Genomic DNA, 21,564 nt, shown 5'->3' on the forward strand with positions numbered 1-21,564 from the left:
ATTCTAAAGTTTAATTTAAAGCACAATTTAGAGACTGGCTCTCAACTGCATTTGACCCATGTCTTGTGCTGTCAGCACTGACTGCAGAGCAGAAAATATGCCATTACCAGCAGTATTGTCCCTTACTTTAACAAGCACACATACACAAGGACTGTGGAGGAATGTAATTTTGCAGCAAACTTTTATTTGTTGCCTTTTCTCACCATATTTCTCACCAGTTTTCTCAACAAAGATGTTGACCTTTTGCTGAGATACCTCAACCTCTGTTGTCTCTCCCAAATGGCCATTGTTTGTGTGTAAGCCTGACTCGGTTTTCAGCTGAGGGACAACTCAGCAGAGCCTGCTCCTGACCTTACCTGATACCCACACAGGAATCATCTTAGAATATATTGGGTCCAGCACATACATAAGTGAAATCCAAAATAATGTATCTGATGGACCCAATACTCTTATTTTCCTAATTTTCAGAATATGTATTTCTTCTACATATAATTGTACAGTCCCACCAGCTTTTGTGTTCATCCAGCATCAAATGTTGACCTGTAGTGAACCTATTGCCTCAGTGCATGATGCAGGGACTGTCAGGAAAGTGGGGCCAGGATACTCCCCATACCGTCACAATCTAAGTTTGTGGGTTTTGCAGAGTTGCACAAAGTGTCGTCCTTCACTTTTCTTCCATATGCCAAAATAGGAAATTCATTTTTCACTTCAAAAGATTAATGTATAATTACACAGATTATTAGCAGTAAAAACTGCAAATCTATCACTAACTAACATCCTCTCCAATGGAGAAGTATATGTACAGGTTAGATTAAAAAGCACATTGGATTTAACAACTTCTAGGTTTGAACGCCAGTCATATACTATTGCAGCACAAAATACCTGCTATTTAGTAGCAGTAGCACATCAGGCAATTAATAAGTTAATATTTACAGGTAACATCAGTATGTTCACTACATTTATAAAAACATGTTTTTTTTTCTCTCCTCTTTTCTTAGAACTATTGTTTTGATCATATTATTTGCCCAGTATCTGCGCAATGTGAATTTCGTAATGCCTGGTTTTAAACGTGGAAGTGGATGCACAGCAGTGAAGATACAGATATTCAAAATGTTTCCGGTAAAAATGATACTCAAATCCAACAGTAACTAATCATAACTTCTCACCTGATTCCAATTTTACCTTCTATCACTCTGCTCTGAACTCTCTGGAGAATTTTACTTACACTTTGAATTATTCTCCATTATTGGAATATATTAAGTTGGAGCTTGCCACAAACTAGACATCTAAAAAAAATCTAGACAGTTGGATCTTTTAGATAAAAGGTTGGAAAAAAACAACTGATCAACTCTAGATTATTAACTTCTATAGATGTTTAAACACATACCCAGAATCAAATTTAAAGCCGTTTGCTTTACAGGCAATTTACATTATGTAAATGAGAATCATTGGCTTTCCTCTGTGTGTGTGTGTGTGTGTGTGTGTGTGTGTGTGTGTACGGAGGCATTTGGAGCTGAAATCTAACACATGGCTGTTTATTTTCAGCCAGATATAAAGTGTGAACAAATGCAAGTTCTTCAAAATGGGTTCCACCTGCTGTATGGAAAATCAGGGGCTCGATTTTACCGTCGGGTTTCCTGTGGGTTTCCAGCGGGGGGGCCCCGAAAATCCCGATATCCAGGCACGTGACCGGATCGCGCCACGATCCCGACCACTTCCGGGTTCCCTGATGGTGTGCGGGGGTGTGAGCGCAGCCCCCGCTGGTGGGAATCCCGCAGGCAATTAATGCCAGCGGGATGCCACTTGAGTGCATTTATTTTGCTTGTTCAGGTCATTAACTGACCTGATTAAGGGACTGTGTGTGATTTTGGGGAAACATGGGACTGTTTCACACACTGGGGGAAACAGTCCTAGTTGAACTGGACGTGTTGCAGCCGTCAGCCTGTGGCAGCTGCAAAGGTCCATTTGACAGGTGGTGGGGGGGGAGACCCTCACCCATTGCAGGAGGCCGCTCTGTCACTTGGGACAAAGTGTGGCCTCCACCACCCCCTCCTGACGGTCAAAGTCAGCAACCTGCACACTCACCCCAGGGTCCAGAGACATGTGCCTACCTTGCGGACCCCCTCAGATGTACATATTGCGGATGGGGGCCGCCGTAGCTGCAGTCATGACTTCCTCGGAGGGCGCACAACATCGCCAGCCTCGCCATCCACGCCGTCCACCTCTGACACGTGGAGCTCCACAACAGAGTGCTGTGACACATCCACCTGTACAGCAGGAGGGAGGGCTACCGCAGAGAGAGACGCGTTGCAGAGGGCACTACCCTCGCCACAGGGTCCACAGACCGAGGCGCAGCTCCCCGGACCTCTCTGAGCAGCAGTGCACACGGAGGCGCAGATTCACTCGACATGTAGTCGTGGACATCTGCAGCCTCTTTCATGCCGAGCTGCTCCTGGCTGGCCCCAGCACCATCTGCTTACCTGTCGCTGCCAAAGTCACCACTGCCCTCCACAACTTCTCCTCCGCATCCTTCCAGGGTGCAGCCGGGTACACCGCCGATGTCTCTCAGTCGTCTGCGCGGAAGAGCCCTGCAAATACACCTGCACCTACTCTGCAGTGGACTCACTGTGGGGCATCCACGATGCAGAGAAACTCGTGGATAGCATGTTTAGCGAGTTGGTCACACCGCAGGTAAAGGCAGTACAGGCCGGAAGTGAATGGGTGACCACCAGGAAGAGTAAGAGGTGCAGGCAGGTAGTGCAGGGGTCCCCTGTGGCCATCCCCCTCTCAAACAGGTATACCGTTTTGGATACTGTTGTGGGAGATGGCTCACCAGGGGAAGGTGGCAGCGGCCAGGTTCATGGCACCGTGGCTGGCTCTGCTGCACAGGAGGGCAGGAAAAAGAGTGGCAGAGCTATAGTGATAGGGGACTCGATTGTAAGGGGAATAGACAGGCGTTTCTGCGGACGCAACCGAGACTCCAGGATGGTATGTTGCCTCCCTGGTGCAAGGGTCAGGGATGTCTCGGAGCGGCTGCAGAACATTCTGGAGGGGGAGGGTGAACAGTCAGTTGTCGTGGTGCATATAGGTACCAATGATATAGGCAAAAAAAGGGATGAGGTCCTACAAGCTGAATTTAGGGAGTTAGGAGTTAAACTAAAAAGTAGGACCTCAAAGGTAGTAATCTCAGGATTGCTACCAGTGCCACGGGCTAGTCAGAGTAGGAATGACAGGATAGCTAGGATGAATACGTGGCTTGAGAGATGGTGCAAGAGGGAGGGATTCAAATTCCTGGGACATTGGAACCGGTTCTGGGGGAGGTGGGACCAGTACAAATTGGACGGTCTGCATCTGGGCAGGACTGGAACCAATGTCCTAGGGGGAGTGTTTGCTAGTGCTGTTGGGGAGGGTTTAAACTAAAGTGGCAGGGGGTTGGGAATCGATGCAGGAAGTCAGTGGGAAGTAAAGTGGTGACAGAAACAAAAGGCAGTAAGGGAGAGTGTACAAAACATGACCGGACAAATGGTCTGAGAAAGCAGGGCAAAGACCAAGGGAAGTCTAGATTAAACTGCATTTATTTCAATGCAAGAAGTCTGATAGGCAAGGCAGATGAACTCAGGGCATGGATGGGTACATGGGACTGGGATGTTATAGCTATTACTGAAACATGGCTAAGGGAGGGGCAGGACTGGCAGCTAAATATTCCAGGGTACAGATGCTATAGGAAAGATAGAGCAGGAGGTAAGAGAGGAGGGGGAGTTGCATTACTGATTAGGGAGAACATCACGGCAGTAGTGAGAGAGGATATATCCGAGGGTTCGCCCACGGAGTCGATATGGGTAGAACTGAAAAATAAGAAGGGAGAGATCACGTTGATAGGATTGTACTACAGACCCCCAAATAGTCAACGGGAAATTGAGGAGCAAATATGTAAGGAGATTACAGACAGCTGCAAGAAAAATAGGGTGGTAATAGTAGGGGACTTTAACTTTCCCAACATTGACTGGGACAGCCATAGCATTAGGGGCTTGGATGGAGAGAAATTTGTTGAGTGTATTCAGGAGGAATTTCTCATTCAGTATGTGGATGGCCCGACTAGAGAGGGGGCAAAACTTGACCTCCTCTTGGGAAATAAGGAAGGGCAGGTGACAGAAGTGTTAGTGAGGGATCACTTTGGGACCAGTGATCATAATTCCATTAGTTTTAAGATAGCTATGGAGAATGATAGGTCTGGCCCAAAAGTTAAAATTCTAAATTGGGGAAAGGCCAATTTTGATGGTATTAGACAGGAACTTTCAGAAGTTGATTGGGAGAGTCTGTTGGCAGGCAAAGGGATGTCTGGTAAGTGGGAGTCCTTCAAAAATGTGTTAACCAGGGTTCAGGGTAATCACATTCCTTATAAAGTAAAGGGCAAGGCTGGTAGAAGTAGGGAACCTTGGATGACTCGGGAGATTGAGGCCCTAGTCAGAAAGAAGAAGGAGGCATATGATATGCATCGGCAGCTGGGATCAAGTGGATCCCTTGAAGAGTATAGAGATTGCCGGAGTAGAGTTAAGAGAGAAATCAGGAGGGCAAAAAGGGGACATGAGATTGCTTTGGCAGATAAGGCAAAGGTGAATCCAAAGAGCTTCTACAAATATATAAAGGGCAAAAGAGTAACTAGGGAGAAAGTAGGGCCTCTGAAGGATCAACAAGGTCATCTATGTGCGGAACCACAAGAGATGGGTGAGATCCTAAATGAATATTTCGCATCGGTATTTACGGTTGAGAAAGGCATGGATGTTAGGGAACTTGGGGAAATGTCTTGAGGAGTGTACATATTACAGAGAGGGAGGTGCTGGAAGTCTTAACGCGCATCAAGGTAGATAAATCTCCGGGACCTGATGAAATGTATCCCAGGACGTTATGGGAGGTTAGGGAGGAAATTGCGGGTCCCCTAGCAGAGATATTTGAATCATCCACCGCTACAGGTGAGGTGCCTGAAGATTGGAGGGTAGCAAATGTTGTGCCTTTGTTTAAGAAGGGCGGCAGGGAAAAGCCTGGGAACTACAGACCGGTGAGCCTGACATCTGTAGTGGGTAAGTTGTTAGAGGGTATTCTGAGAGACAGGATCTACGGGCATTTGGAGAGGCAGGGACTGATTAGGAACAGTCAGCATGGTTTTGTGAGAGGAAAATCATGTCTCACGAATTTGATTGAGTTTTTTGAAGGGGTAACCAAGAAGATAGATGAGGGCTGTGCAATAGACGTGGTCTACATGGACTTTAGCAAAGCCTTTGACAAGGTACCGCGTGGTAGGTTGTTACATAAGGTTAAATCTCACGGGATCCAAGGTGAGGTAGCCAATTGGATACAACATTGGCTTGACGACAGAAGACAGAGGGTGGGTGTAGAGGGTTGTTCTTCAAATTGGAGGCCTGTGACCAGCGGTGTGCCTCAGGGATCGGTGCTGGGTCCGCTGTTATTTGTTATTTATATTAATGATTTGGATGAGAATTTAGGAGGCATGGTTAGTAAATTTGCAGATGACACCAAGATTGGTGGCATCGTGGACAGTGAAGAAGGTTATCTAGGATTGCAACGGGACCTTGATAAATTGGGCCAGTGGGCCGATGAATGGCAGATGGAGTTTAATTTAGATAAATGTGAGGTGATGCATTTTGGGAGATCGAATCGGGCCAGGACCTACTCCGTTAATGGTAGGGCGTTGGGGAGAGTTATAGAACAAAGAGATCTCGGAGTACAGGTTCATAGCTCCGTGAAAGTGGAGTCACAGGTGGATAGGGTGGTGAAGAAGGCATTCAGCTTGCTTGGTTTCATTGGTCAGAACATTGAATACAGGAGTTGGGATATCTTGTTGAAGTTGTACAAGACATTAGTTAGGCCACACTTGGAATACTGTGTACAGTTCTGGTCACCCTATTATAGAAAGGATATTATTAAACTAGAAAGAGTGCAGAAAAGATTTACTAGGATGCTGCCGGGACATGATGGTTTGACTTATAGGGAGAGGTTAGATAGACTGGGACTTTTTTCCCTGGAGAGTAGGAGGTTGAGGGGTGATCTTATACAAGTCTATAAAATAATGAGGGGCATAGATAAGGTCGATAGTCAAAATCTTTTCCCAAAGGTAGGGGAGTCTATAACGAGGGGACATAGATTTAAGGTGAGAGGGGAGAGATACAAAAGGGTCCAGAGGGGCAATTTTTTCACTCAAACGGTGGTGAGTGTCTGGAACGAACTGCCAGAGGCAGTAGTAGAGGCGGGTACAATTTTGTCTTTTAAAAAGCATTTGGACAGTTACATGGGTAAGATGGGTATAGAGGGATATGGGCCAAGTGCAGGCAATTGGGACTAGCTTAGTGGTATAAACTGGGCGACATGGACATGTTGGGCCAAAGGGCCTGTTTCCATGTTGTAAACTTCTATGATTCTATGATTTTATAATGGGTGGCATCAGTGGTGGGTCCTCATAGTGATACCCAGGAGCGGGCATTATTGCACAAAACAGACAAGATTCGCGGAGACATGGCAGTGGTGGTGCCAATATAATGTGTGATGTGAGTTGTTCTGAAATTCAATATAGGTAACACCCATGACAAACCCTCAAACACCCTTGTGCATCCCCTTCATGCTCACGACACGTTTGCCTTACGCTGCCTACTGCACATATGTGATGCATGCCCTGTGGCTGCAGCACAGGTGGTGGCAGGTTGAGTGAGGCTGGCCGTGAGGGAGATGCACAAGAGGGTGAGTATGGGATAGAGCCATGAGATTGTATGAGGATTGGATTGCGTGTTAGTGGCGGGGTGAGTACTCGCGAGGTGAGTAGGTGCAGGTAAGATGAGGATGGGGTTTGAGTGGATATGAGGGGTGATGTGAGAGAGTGGTGTTGGCGGTGCCGAAGGAGATGTGGGGTGGGGGCAGTGTTGTGGCAGACGGAGTGTAGGGGAAAGACTACGTGTTCTCACTGTGGCTGACCTACTGCGGTCATTGGAGCGCCTCCTGCACTGTATGCAGGTGGGCGATATGTTGGTGGCGCAGGTGACCCCCTCTGCCACCTCGAGCCAGGCCTTCTTGGTGGCAGAGGCAGGCCGCTTCCTCCCGCCCGCCGGGTGGAAGATCTCTGTCCTCCCCCTCCTCCTCACCCCATCTGATGGTACCTGGGATGAGGCATCATTAAACTGGGAGCAGCCTTCCCCCTGGGCTGCTCCATGCTGTAATTTGTTCCATTGGTTGCAGCATCTGTCAGTGGAGGACTGCCCCTTTAACTAGAGAGCCTCCAGCTGACAGATCGTACTGCGCATGCGCAGCCCGCCCGACGCGCAGACCAGCAGCGCGGACCCCGGAGGAGCAGGTAAGTGGCTCCAATTAGTGGATTGCCTGCTACGATCGCGCGGGAAACCCACTAATTTCACCGGGCGCGGAGGCCACGCACCCGAAACCCAACCCGCTGGAAACCCGCAGGCCTGCTAAAATCAGGCCCCAGATGTCTGGACTTTGTAATTGTTTCAATTGCTGTGCAATATCATGCACAAGTTGACTGTTTCTGATTGCACGTTTGATGACCAGTGTAACAATTATAGGTGTTACTTTTACATTGGTTTGACACTATGGGCTCAATTTTCACACCCCCGAGCGGGTGCGTTCATGGCAGGGGGGGTTGCGAAAATCGGGGATTCATGGGCAGGTCCAAAGCCCGGCTCCAACCCGCCCACTTCCGCTGCCTGGACTATTCAGGTGGAGCCCTGCAGTACTCCGCTGAGCGGGTATCAAGATTTGCCATTGTATGTTGCATGCTGCACAACCTCGTCCTTATGAGGGAACAACCACTGCCTATGCGCCAGGACCCTGGGCCGGAGGAGGAAGTGGAGGAAGATGCAGGGAGGCAACAAGGTGCATAGGCCCTGTCTGCCAGGGCCCTGCGTGCTTGCCTTATTTGTGAGTGATATCGATAACCTCAACGACACCTCCCAAGTCAACAACAGCCCTACACTCCCCACCTGTCCTCTCCCTCATGAGCATCTCATCGACCTCCATGTGATTACATATTGCCTCCTCTTGCAGCGCATTGCATAAATAAAAGCCACCATCAACTGCAACTTCAAATCCAAATTTATAACGCAACACATTAACTGTAGTAGCAAACATTACACTATTCGCCCTTGTGCATTCCCTCAGTGCCTGTTGCTCGTGTGCCTTTTCCTTTCCTAGTGCTCCTACGAGGTGCATCCCCAGTGGCTGGTGTATGGCTAGTGGAAGGCTGCTGGCCTTCAATTGAGGAGCGTGCAGGTGGCTTTGGAGGATAACCTCAAGCAGCTCTGGGCTGGGAAGGCCCGGCTTCAGACTGCACCATCTCGGCCTGGGCTGTAGCAGTCTGGCCTGGCTGGCTGACAGGCAACAGCGAGGGCACTGGCAGAGCGGCAGGGGTAGGAGCAGGAATGGTCTCATCTGGAGAGAGGACAGCAGGTTCTACTGCACGGGGCAGTGCCTCAGCACTCCTAGTGATCAACTGGGAACGGATTGCTGGAGTGCTGTGACGCCCTGGAAGCCCCGTTCCACAGTGGTCCCCAGAGCCACAAAAGCAGCAGCCTGAGCTTCCATGGCAGACCTTTGACATCGATTTGTGCTGCAATGGAAGCCGCAACATCGGCCATCAGACGCTGCATCATGGTGGGTTCCAGGGGTGCGCAGATGGAGATCACCACCCATTCCATATGGGTAAGGATGGACTCCAAGCTCTGCGCAAAGCCCTGTGACAAATTCGAGGTGGACTCCTCCATGACCCTTGACATTGTGCGCAGGCTTTCCAGTCCACCAAGCATTTGGTGGTGTGAGCCCATCAGCCTCCTTCTGTAGCCTGGCACACCAAAGCCATCGACTGACATATCAGCAGCAGAACTAGTGTGCGACCTCGCCCTCTGGTGAGCTGGCACCTCTGCTATCCATTCCCCCTGCCCTGGCTCTTGCGCACTTGTGCCCAGTGTCTCAACACGTGCAGATCCCTCCTCTAACCTAGCTTCTACAATACGTGCAGTGCCAGTATCTGAGCTGGTGGATGAGAGTGTCAGATCAAGTGACGGTGCGGCTTTGTTCTCACTGTCATCCTCCTCCTCCTCCTCCTCCTCCTCCTCCACTTCTGACGTGCCAGCTCCAGTTCTTGGGCACCTGCAATGACAAAGGAAAATTGGTTGAGTTGTGGAGCGGGGCTAGGAGTGAGTAAGACGTGCGTGCTGACACCATCAGCATCACGTGCGTCAGAAAAGATTGTGGGATGAGGGAATTATGGGAAATGAGAAGGATTAGGTATGCAGAGACCCCCTTCGCCAGGACCTCCAGCGCTGCCAGTGGCCACGGCCGCAGTGACATCCCGCCCAATTATTTGTAGAATGGTCTCCTCCAAGGGGGTGAGGATGTGTAGGCGCACCTGTCCTCTCTCTGGTCTTTTGGTCTGCCGGCTGTTGTGCGCCACCTTCTCTTGCGAGACAAAGGGAAGTGTGTCAGTGGGTGTCCTATAAGGTGTCTGGATGATGTGCCTGTCATGGACGAATAGCTGCCAGTGTGTGTGATCTGTGAGTGTTGGGCGTATGGATTGCAAGTACGCGAGGGTGAGACGCAGCTTCCGAAGTGCAGTGTTGCGTACGGATGGGCAGCGTTTGTTGATGGGTGGGTGATGGGGTGGGGGGGGGGATGTCATGCTTGGAGCAGTGCTGCGGTTGGTAGAATGTGCCACTTGGCACTTGCATTCACTCACCTTGACCACTCGTGTCAAATCATTGAACTTTTTCCGGCACTGTACCCACATGCATTACTCCTGGATTGGGTTAGGAGGGTTAGGGTAAGGGTCAGGGTTACGCTGCATACGCCATGCTATATTCCTGGCATTCACCTCCAGGGCCATAACATCTCACTGCCTCCGCATCTGATATCTAGAGGGTCTCCTGCCATCCTGCCGATACAGAATGGCTCTCCGTTTCTGCATTTCCTCCACTAAGGCCTCCAGTGCGCTGTAGGAAAACCTCGGGGCATGCTCTCTTGCCGCTCCAGCCATTCTGCCTGTCATCCTGCACTGCTTCCATTGACAGTGCACCTCCCCTTTAAGAGGTGCAGGCTGCCTCTACTTAGGGTTGGCCACACACCATATCGGGCCTCCTGCTGGTGCGTTCATCCACTCAACGATGTGGGAACCATGGTAATGAGGATGCAGCATGAATCTCACGTGCTGCCTGCATCGCTAACACTTCGGGTTGACTGCGCACCGTGATCCCGTGCCTGGTATTGGGCCTTATCAAATTTAGCCCCCCAGATGTTCAGCATACAGAAGTCACAATGTCATCTATGTTGGTACTGATGACCTCCAACATGACCTGTTTCAACTCTTTATAAAAACAGACACTGTGATTATGCATCATTTGATTTTGATCCAGTCTGCAGTAACACATTAGATATTCCCCTAGCCCTAGATTAGTTAACACTAATCAAGGCATGAAGGGGTGGGTAAGTGGAATTATGATGTTTGTAGAGAATGCTTCTAATTGAAGAAAGAAGATTCTACCAAGTTATGTATCTAACTATACTATTTTTTAAATTATTAGTTCATGGGATGTGGGCGTCACTGGCGAGGCCGGCATTTATTGCTCATCCCTAATTGCCCTTGAGAAGGTGGTGGTGAGCCGCCTTCTTGAACCGCTGCAGTCCATAAGGTGACTGTTCTCCCACAGTGCTGTTAGGAAGGGAGTTCTAGGATTTTGACCCAGCGACGATGAAGGAACGGCGATATATTTTCAAGTCGGGATGGTGTGTGACTTGGAGGGGAATGTGCAGGTGGTGGTGTTCCCATGTGCCAGCTGCTCTTGTCCTTCCAGGTGGTAGAGGTCGCGGGTTTGGGAGGTGCTGTCGAAGAAGCCTTGGCGAGTTGCTGCAGTGCACCCTGCGGATGGTCCACACAATAAGCACATATCCAAGCAACATAACTTGAAAACAAGCTTCAAATAATAGTGAAAGTTTTTTTTTTATATATATATAATATAAAACTTTCACTATAATTTTCTTTAGTTTATTTACTTTAAGTTTCACTGTCAATTTTCTTCCTCATTCTGTGTAACATTCTTTCCTCCCTTTTCTACTTTTGCTAGGTTTTATCCCTTTGTCTCCCCAATTTCAATTATATTTACTCATCCACTCTGCTATATATCTTTTTTTAAAAAAAATAAAGTTCATAACATCATATACATAAAATATTCAGTTAACCAAAAATAAATCAAACATACCCATCACATCTTCCAGTTATTCCAACAATACTTTTTCTCTCTCTCTCTCTCTCACTCTGCCATTTCTCCATGGTTTAATGCACCTGAGAAGCCTCTGCAGTATCTTTTAACCTTGGGCACACTCTTTCCTCTGGGCTTTTTAAGGTGGCTGCCTTTTGCTCTTATGTAAGGGAAGAAAGAAGACATGCCATCAGACTGCTCTCTGATTCCACCTCCACTCATAATCATCACAAGCCCCAGGCTGTACTTCTGTTTTCATCTCACCAGTCTGAGCTGCCATTCTCCACCTTAGATACCAATCTCACACTCTGCAGTTTCTCCTTTGATTGCCCCAAACTTTATGCTGGCATCTGTACTTCCAAACTGGCCACCTCTGCTCCCCTGTCCAAGAATGGACCAGTTGTCTGCCTCCAGTACATTTCTGCTCTGCTCTCTTCTGGATAGATTACAGTTATGATATTGGAATTATTTATATAATGTTATGATCTTTTGGTTATTTTATATAATCTCTGATATTTCTAATCTATTAGGCATTCATAATATAAAATATTTATGTAAAAAATGTTGATAGTGGAATAATTCATCTATCAGTATACTTTATAAAGATTTTCGACATTGTCCATCAAGTTCTGAAGATTTAATTGCTCCATGCTAACTATATAACTGTTCATCACTCACTTTACCTGAGACCAATAGTCATGCTTTTGACTAGTTGTCACTCTACAGGCAAGGCCGAACTCACCTGCTTTATCCAGACCGAAATACCCTTTCAGGTTGTCCATTGATTCAGATCTGAGGGTAGCGGGTAGATCAATTACGGCTATCATTGATGTCCACATAACATTTTAAAGAATCATACAAGTGTGTGTAGGCATATTAAAAATAATGTTTCATTGTAAGTATATAGGGGGGCAGAATTTTATGTTGAGCAAAAAAAGAATCCCCAATCTTTTTTAACAAAAAGTCCCTGACAGTTTCTTTCAAGAAGATGAGAATTTTAATATAATTTTGATTTCAGAGGAAATGAATAAATCGCTTCAAAGAGTCTTTTTAAAAAATGTTTAGATATTTAATGCTAATCTCTACACTGGAACGCCAAGAGCTGTCATAAGTAAGGAAATTTGTTGAGATTTATGATCGCAAACCTATTTAAGCACAAGGAGCTGTACTTATTGTTAAAACTGAGACATATCAAAATAGGTTACATTTTTTATCCAAAATGAGTGAATCTCTAAATGAGTGTAAGACTCCAATTTTGGAATATTCCACTTGACTGATCTATAGTACACTGAGAAAAGCACTTTGGTGAATCTAAACAAAAATTGTTGGACCTTGCTATATGATTTTTTTTCTGGGAATCTTTACAAATGCATCCTGGGGAAGGGATTTTTACCTGCAATAATTGTCTGTTTACTTTTCTAGATTATAATGGCCATCATGGTTGTCTGGCTGATTTGCTATGTTTTAACTCTCACAAATGTATTTCCAAAAAATCCTGATCGGTATGGATTCAATGCTCGAACAGATGCTAGAGGTGAAATAATGTCAACAGCACCCTGGTTTCGTATGCCATATCCATGTAAGTGCCAGAAAAAAAGAATGGTTTATATAAATTCTGACTTGATGAGTTGGAAAAAAGATGAACATTCACAGTAACTCCTCAAATTGCTTATTTATAACTGAACTCAATTGGGGTGAAATTGGTCTACGCCAGGAGTGCAAAACGGGCTCACAGCAAAATCGGCAGCATGTTTTACACTACACCCGATTTTTCTTTTCCATTTAAGTCAATATTGAGCGTGGTGTAAAACAGGCTACCGATTTTGTTATGAGCCCATTTTACGCCACCGGAGTAGACCAATATCACCCCCAATTAATCAGAATCTGACTCCATGCCTCACCAAATCTATCATTCCCATCATGACCGTAAAGCAGATTGCTTTTATAGGAAAGGCTAAAATAATACTAGTGTAAGATCAAGCATGAGTTGTTGCTTTTATTATTTTAAAATTGGATAATAATTTGGTTAAAATTAAACATATGCTTTGAATTTAAACTTCAGTAACCTGGAAAGCAAATTTTTTAAAAAATAATGCATTGCCTTTGCTGTAGGTAGAACCATTTCCCATTCCAAGTAATCCTGCAATGTTCTTCCCAAGGTTGTTTTAATTTTTACAGGTCAGTGGGGTTTACCAACGGTCACAGTAGCTGGAGTGCTGGGAATGTTCAGTGCGACACTAGCTGGTATCATCGAATCTATAGGTGATTATTATGCCTGTGCCAGGTTGGCTGGGGCCCCACCTCCACCTGTCCATGCCTTAAACAGGTACACCTCTCTTCTACTTACATTCTGTGGACACATTTATTTGTGCTGATGTTATTTGCATAAAATCAGGTTTCATTTAAGCTAGGTTACTAACCTCAGACCAGTAAAATATTGAGCAGTCTCCTACATGGTAGTAATCTAGTTAACTAACAGCAGTTTTTCAGTGTGTAGAATATAACCAGTTTATTGTGGGCATGGTAATCTATTTATTATGTAGGAACGTTAATTATATGAAAATATCTCAAATTGTCAGACCACATGTAAAACTTTCCTGGGCTTAATTAATTTATGCTAAACAGATGTCAAATTATATTAGGTTTTTTAAAAAAATCATTCAAAATATACCATTTACACTGAAAATTGGAAATGGAATAAATAAGGTGTATGAAACTTAACATTTTTTATTGTAGTATTTTATGATCATCATTTGCAGTGTTTAGACTAATTACACAGATCAGATTAGAGAATATCTGTATGCACTCAGTCATAAATAAGGTAAAATTGTGAACACTACCAGAAATGGAGATAGACATTTGCTACTGTCCAATCACAGCTGATGTGATCTGAGCTGTAAAAAGTCTTCGATAGGTTACTAAATTCTGTTTAATACTTTAAAACTTTCCTTAAAGAGAAATATTAACTCTACCCCTGTGTATGAACTGATTGATTGTAACCTGGAACACTCCTTTTGTCTTTCAGAGGGATCTTCACTGAAGGAATATCATGTATCATTGCAGGATTACTTGGAACAGGAAATGGTTCTACATCCTCCAGCCCAAATATAGGGGTCCTCGGGATAACAAAAGTACCTCTACCTTTTCTGTGTTTCCTTACTTTCCTTTATTCTCTACTTGTGTACTCCCTTGTAGTTCTATCTGTGATTCATGAGTACCCATTCTACAAATCAAGAAGTTAGAAATGGTTCTGATTTAACTTTATCATTTTCTTTTTTTGAAGTATATTTGTTGTTTTTAAAATTATTTATTGATAGTTGAAGAGTTCATTTGACTGAAAAGGACTGGTGGATTTCTTGAGTCTGGTGGCGTAAGGCACCTGAATTAATTGCCATGCAATATTTACCCAGGATGTTGGTTACCATTATTCCTATTTATATATTGTTTCAAATGTGTGCCAGTTCAGTGGTGCAGTGCATTTGATCGTCACTGCATTGAGTTTCTGATGTTGGTTGCTTCACTATAGGGAGGTGTTAATCGGAAGCCAGGCACCTTGTGACCTTGAAGAGAAAACTGGATAGTCTTCCCTTGGATGATTCCTGTTAATCAGTTCAAAAATGTATTTGTGGAAACCTGATGGGTTCCATGGGCCCGAATTTAGCAGGCCTGCGGGTTCCCAGTGGGTGGTCCTCCGGGAGCGTGGTCAACACGCTCGGCGAAATTAGTGGGTTGCCCATGCGATCGTAGCAGGCAACCCACTAATAGGAATCAATTACCTGCTCCTCCGGGGTCCACGGCGCTGGCCTGCGCGTCGGTCGGGCTGCGCATGCGCAGTACGATCTGTCAGCTGGAGGCTCTCTAGTTAAAGGGGCAGTCCTCCACTGACAGATGCTGCAACCAATGGGACAAATTGCAGCATGGAGCAGCCCAGGGGGAAGGCTGCTCCCAGTTTAATGATGCCTCACCCCAGGTATCATCAGATGGGGTGAGGAGGAGGGGGAGGACACAGATCTTCCCCCCGGCGGGCGGGAGGAAGTGGCCTGCCTCTGCCACCAAGAAGGCCTGGCTCGAGGTGGCAGAGGGGGTCACCTGCGCCACCAACATATCGCCCACCTGCATACAGTGCAGGAGGCGCTCCAATGACCGCAGTAGGTCAGCCGCAGTGAGAACACGAAGTCTTTCCCCTACACTCCGTCTGCCACAACACTGCCCCCACCCCCACCCCACATCTCCTTCGGCACCGCCAACACTATTCTGTCACATCACCCTTCATACCCACTCACACCCCATCCTCATCTTACCTCCACCTACTCACCTCGCCAGTACTCACCCTGCCACTAACACGCAACCCACTCCTCATACAATCTCATTGCTCCATCCCATACTCACCCTCTCGTGCATCTCCCTCACGGCCAGCCTCACTCAACCTGCCACCACTTGTGCTGCAGCCACCGTGCATGCATCACATATGTGCAGTAGGCAGCGTAAGGCAAACGTCTCGTCAGCATGAAGGGGGTGCACAAGGGTGTCTGAGGGTTTGTCATGGGTGTTACCCATATTGAATTTCAGAGCAACAAACAGCACACATTATATTGACACCACCACTGCCATGTCCCCGCGAATCCTGTCCGTTGTGTCCAATAATGCCCGCTCCTGGGTATCACTATGAGGACCCACCACTGATGCCACCCATCGTGTTACTGCAGAGTAGGTGCAGGTGTATTTGCAGGGCTCGTCCGCGCAGATGACTGAGAGACATCGGCGGTGTAGCCGGCTGCACCCTGGAAGGATGTGGAGGAGAAGGTGTGGAGGGCAGTGGTGACTTTGCCAGCAACAGGTAAGCAGTTGGTGCTGGGGCCAGCCAGGAGCAGCTCGGCATGAAAGAGGCTGCAGATCTCCACGACTACATGTCGAGCGAATCTGCGCCTCCCTGTGCACTGCTGCTCGGAGAGGTCCGGGGAGCTGCGCCTCGGTCTGTGGACCCTGTGGCGAGGGTAGTGCCCTCTGCGACGCGTCTCTCTCTGCGGTAGCCCTCCCTCCTGCTGTGCAGGTGGGCGTGCAACAACACCGTGTTGGGGGGATCCGCGTCTCTGCGGCGGACGGCGTGGACTGCGAGGCTGCTGGTGCTGGTCATGCTCTTCGTCCTCCGAGGGTCTCCACACACCACCCAACTGGCAGGTGTTGGTCTGAGGGGTTGTGCAGGGTAGGTGTGTGGTTCCTCGGACTGGGGCTGCGGTTTCGTGTCGGTCTGTCCTCTGGCTTGGCGGGGGGTGGTGGAGGGCAGGGGTTGCCCTATGTGACGCGGTGGCCTCCTGCGTGGCTGAGGGCTCTCCCCTGTGGAGCGCACCTTGGCACCTGCCACAGGCTGCTGGCTGCAACATGCCTGGTTGGAGGGAGACTGTTTCCCCCAGTGTGGGAAACTCACTGCCTTGAACCTAAAATCCCACACTTCCTCTTTTGACAGCTGCTTCAGCTCATTAACTGACCACAACGAGCAAGGTAAGTACTCTCAAGTGGAACCCCGCTGGCTTTAATTGCCTGCGGGATTCCCACCAGCGGGGCTTGCGCGCGCAGCCCCGCACGTCAGCGCGGTACCCGGAAGTGGCCGGGATTTCGTCGCGATCCGGTCACGTGACCGGAGATCGGGATTTTCGGGGCCACCCCGCTGGGAACCCGCCGGGAACACGATCCTAAAATCGAGCCCCATGTCTCTCCACCCATTTATAGGGAGCATGTGATCCTATATGTTGGAGGGGCAAAATCAGGGTAAAAGCCCTATAAGAAAAATAAATCCTTTGAAACAGTGTGTTAACTGAATTTCTCCAAGCCTTTCTTGGATAATGGCATCAATTCTCAATATTTAAAAAAAAATTCTGTTAAATAAATGGATACTAAATTTATTTGTAGCTCTTTAACTGATTTTTAAAAAGGACATTACTGGAAAAGTGATTTTAAGAGTGCAGCAGCCTTGACGGTAGGAAGATTGGTTAATAGAGTGGACTGCGCTGCTTCAACTAATTCCAACCCTGAAGTGCAATATCTATTGATGTATATCTTTTACCACAAAAGTAATGTTTAGGCCAAATTTAATCAAACTTCTCAAATTCAGCTGTAGATTTTCTGTGGACAAATTTTAATATTGATCATTCAAATTTTTTAACCTCATTGGACAAAGGACAGATTTCAAAGGGATTATGCTACAAATGAATGCTAGAAAAATACAAAGAGTACTGATTATATTCCCAAAATAATTCTGTATATTAAATAATCCTATAATTAGAAATTGTTATGAGCTATTAACAGTTAGCAAACGCTTTACAACTTTCAGATAATGGGTTATTCAGATGAAAAGCAATTTATCTCGATCTTTGACTCATTTCTATATTGTATTAGCAATTGTATAGGGAATGCTAAAGGCAAATGAGACTGAAAAGAATATTGTGCAATAAACATCAATTTCATGCAGTGTAAAATATTAGTTTTTCTCCACTAGAATATTTTCTTTTTTAATAAAAGACCAATTAGATGAGAGTTTGGGTTTATGAAGTGGTATTATATGTGTACATAATGGTGTGGTGAACATACATTGAAATAACAGAATCCAGCTGGTGTGTCAAGTTACCTTGGCAACAATCTATCAACTAGAACAATTTGTTCCGGTGGTGAATTTGTAAAAGGCAACTGATTATTTATATTGAGTTACTTGAACATAAAAGTTGAACCTGCTGGATCTTGAAAAGCTCCCCAACATGGTGTAGATTAATTATTTGTAATGACTTCATGATGCCAGTTGGAAGTTCTTTCTTTTGTGAATCTCTCCACATATCTGCACACTGTGGAACTATTGGATTAATGGTTGTAATTCTGCAGCATAGGAGAAAGCCTCAAGCATTTTACATGTGGAATAAGAATCTCCAACATTACATTATCCGAGGGCTGAAAATAGTCAGTGACTATTTTATCTACTTAAAAATGATAGCAACTGTTTAATAATTGACTAATTGGAGTACCAAACAGAAATTATGATCAAACAAATGGCAAAATTTTCCTCATCTAAAATTCTGCATGCAATATCAAGACCTAGAATCATGGGGCAAATTTTAACCCTAACAGGGAGGTTGGGGGCGGGTGGGAAGGTAAAAATCGTTTTTTTTAAAAGTAAAACCTGCCTTCAACCTGCCCACTGCCGGTTTTATTGGAGGTGGGTCAGGGTGGGCGACCAACCTGCTCTCAGAAGGAGGGTTGGTCGCCCACCCAAACACACTCCATGACTTACCTGTTGGCATCCACTACCTGGCTGTTCTCCCATCTGACTGACAGCTAACCTCCCCATGTATTCAAGCCGTTTGGGAATGCATATCCCATCTTTCAAAATACTCCTTTCTGTTCAATCACATAATTAAGAACTTCATGGAAACCATAGAATTTAATTCCTAGTTCTTGCGAAGGAATGTATTGGATATGGCATACCAACCAATAGCACCACATCAAAATAAGCAAAATATACCCACTTGTCAAATAAAAGTGATTTGTAAGGTGAAAGCACCTTTCTTAACAAGTTGAATGAATAAATAAATGTTCCAAATTAGTTTGATCAATACATTTTTCTCTCCATTTTCTTCTCCATCCTACCAGGGCCATTAACTACTTGCTGAGGTGTGAGCCTACTGATATTTGCCTTCCATACCTCATCATCTAAGTGGCCCATTCTTCAGACTTGAGCACAGCAGTGTGTGTTGGCAAGTTACTTTGACGATGCAGGGAAGGAGGAGCTTTGTAGTTGAACCAAATCATGCCCTCACCTAGTGTCCACACATGCACATTTTCAGCAGGGATCAGTGGATAGCATTGAGTCCCTGGCCACCCAGCCCCAGCCCAACCAAAGAGTATTAAGACTAAATATAACCACTCAGCCACCACCTAGCTGAGATCAGCTAACACAACACAGAATGAGGATTGAGCCTAGAACCTTCTGGTGTATATGGCTAGGCTACTCACTGTCTTAACCAGCTGAATCATCAAGTTGATTCATGATATCTGAACATCGTCTAGGAGATGGGACAGGTAATTAAATAATATTTATGCTTTTGATAAATATTCAATGGTAAGAAGGTGGATAATTTGAATCTCTTAATAGGTGATATTACAGGTTTATTTCATAAGCTTTATAAAACTTGGATTTTTGCATGGTTGTGCCTTCAGTTTCTCAGAATTGAGTTCTTTTGAAGTGTAGTCATTGTTGTGATGTACAGAAATGCAGAAGCCAATTTGCATACAGCAAAGTCTCTCAACAGCAGAGAGAGCTGACCAATAACTCTGAAGTATGGCACTTCAACAGTGCAGCCCTCCTTTGTATTGCATTGAAGTGTCGGCCAAGGTTACGTGCTCAAGTCTCGAGTGGGGCTTGAACCCATGACCTTCGGACTTGGAACCGAGGGTGCTACCACTGAGCTAAGGCTGCCATCTATGTAATTCATATCAATCATATGCTTCCTGTTTGATCATCCAAGTTATGGACTTGCTATATTGAAGCCATCTGATTTTCCTCTGGGATATGTATTTGATGAGCCACCCATAGTCGTCATCTTTCCTGGTTAATTAGCTGTCTTTTCCTAATGTCTAGCTAAGGGCCGGTGCATACATATTTGATTACATTATACTTGGTATACATCGGCTAACTTGTGCCACAGCATCAACTATTGGATTGCACTAAATTCACTGTTTTACTTCTGTCTACCCTTTTCAGACTTCCACCATCAAACATTCTAAAAACAAAGAACTTTACCTTTTAAGTACCTCAATTTACGATCGAAGGATTGCTTCGGCATGTCTGACCAATTCTGCTTCTTTGATTAAATTGTCAATTAAGCCTGCAGAAAACAAATTTGTAAGCTTTACTTGTCTGACTTTGCAGACATTCCACAACCATACTTGGCCAAAGTTAAAGTCCAGGATAAAGTTGTCCTAAACATTTAGGTACTTATGCACACGCATTAATCTCCACCTGAGCGTAGATAAAGAATGGTTCTTTGTCTGATGTGAATATTTTTCTTAACATTGTCTCTACCATTAGGCCAAGTGATTCTGGCATGCACCATTAACAACATTTTATCATGTAGCTACTCCATATTATTGGATTTACTAGAGCTTTTCCTACTGGCTTACAGAGATGCAGCTGAGATATCATCCCTTAAACAGCATAAAACCGTTTTTTAAATTCAATATTTCATGCCAGTAAACTATTTAATAACCTATGATGCAAGCAATGTTTTCATTAGATAATTTAAACCCAATCTAAAAAAGATTTCTTACAGAAATGGTTAGTGTATCAAATTGGCTGTAGTTCCACCAAAAACATTCATCTGGTCAAGCCTTCTAAACCAATGGTCTCAGACTGTTATTTAACCCTTCTAAATTGTGTTATTCTGCTTCTCTAGGTTGGTAGCAGGCGAGTGGTCCAGTATGGGGCGGTAATTATGTTGGTCTTGGGGACAGTAGGGAAGTTCACTGCACTGTTCGCTTCACTCCCAGATCCCATTCTTGGAGGCATGTTTTGCACTTTATTTGGTAAGTTGAAATATACAACAGGTAACTTAATAAAATTACATAGTCTATTTATATGAACTCCATTTTTAAATAGGATGATCCATTTTTCAGAGTTGCATTTGCTGCATAGACTTTGAAATTCTGCAAAGCCAGAGAGGCACCATGAATTTTATCAATAAATTTTAAAGTGCTTTTGATATTAGGAAATATTGACGTGGTGAAATGTCATACACATTACAGCGAATACGGTCAGTAAAATTACATATAAAACTTGGTGAAAGGTGTAAAGCCATACTAATGAAGTATACTTATTTGTTGATGCTGTGATATTATGTGGATTTGTAATATGTGATGCATAAACAAATTGTTAAAATACCATAGTAATTATTTGGCTGTGTATGCTTTAATTCCCAATGTACGTGTTCTTCAGCCTGTCAAGTGACAGTTGGCTGTACTGGTTTTAAAAATATGGAGGGGGTGAATCTCCTCAACTGCTGTAACTTTAGTGGACGAGTCATTTTTTCAGGGTTTTCCCAGCACGCCTGTTGACATTATGGTGTACAATTGGAAGAATCCCCATGGAAGCCACCCATTAAATGTCAAAAGAAACTTCTTGTATCATTGGATTTATGGTAAATGCAAGTGAAGACTGGCAGCTTTCTGGCTCTTGTTTATTTTTATAACATCTTTTGTGATAATGGCAGTTCTGAGTGAATGAATACCTTGACATCCATTATTCTATAATTCT

At 45.2% G+C, this 21,564-nt stretch overlaps 1 protein-coding gene across 3 annotated transcripts in view; it reads left to right on the plus strand.

Annotated features, from left to right (window-relative positions):
* Window positions 1-21,564, plus strand: part of slc23a1 (solute carrier family 23 member 1) — a 98,648-nt gene that overhangs the window by 69,332 nt on the left and 7,752 nt on the right. For all 3 annotated transcript variants that reach the window (XM_067996340.1, XM_067996342.1, XM_067996341.1), the window contains exons 8-12: window positions 999-1,119; window positions 12,693-12,849; window positions 13,449-13,596; window positions 14,296-14,401; window positions 20,708-20,837. In XM_067996340.1, coding sequence (XP_067852441.1) covers window positions 999-1,119; window positions 12,693-12,849; window positions 13,449-13,596; window positions 14,296-14,401; window positions 20,708-20,837 — 662 coding nt within the window. The remainder of the gene's footprint in view (window positions 1-998; window positions 1,120-12,692; window positions 12,850-13,448; window positions 13,597-14,295; window positions 14,402-20,707; window positions 20,838-21,564) is intronic.

This window comes from Heptranchias perlo, chromosome 14 (genome assembly GCF_035084215.1).
Source record: "Heptranchias perlo isolate sHepPer1 chromosome 14, sHepPer1.hap1, whole genome shotgun sequence".
Lineage (NCBI taxonomy): Eukaryota > Metazoa > Chordata > Chondrichthyes > Hexanchiformes > Hexanchidae > Heptranchias > Heptranchias perlo.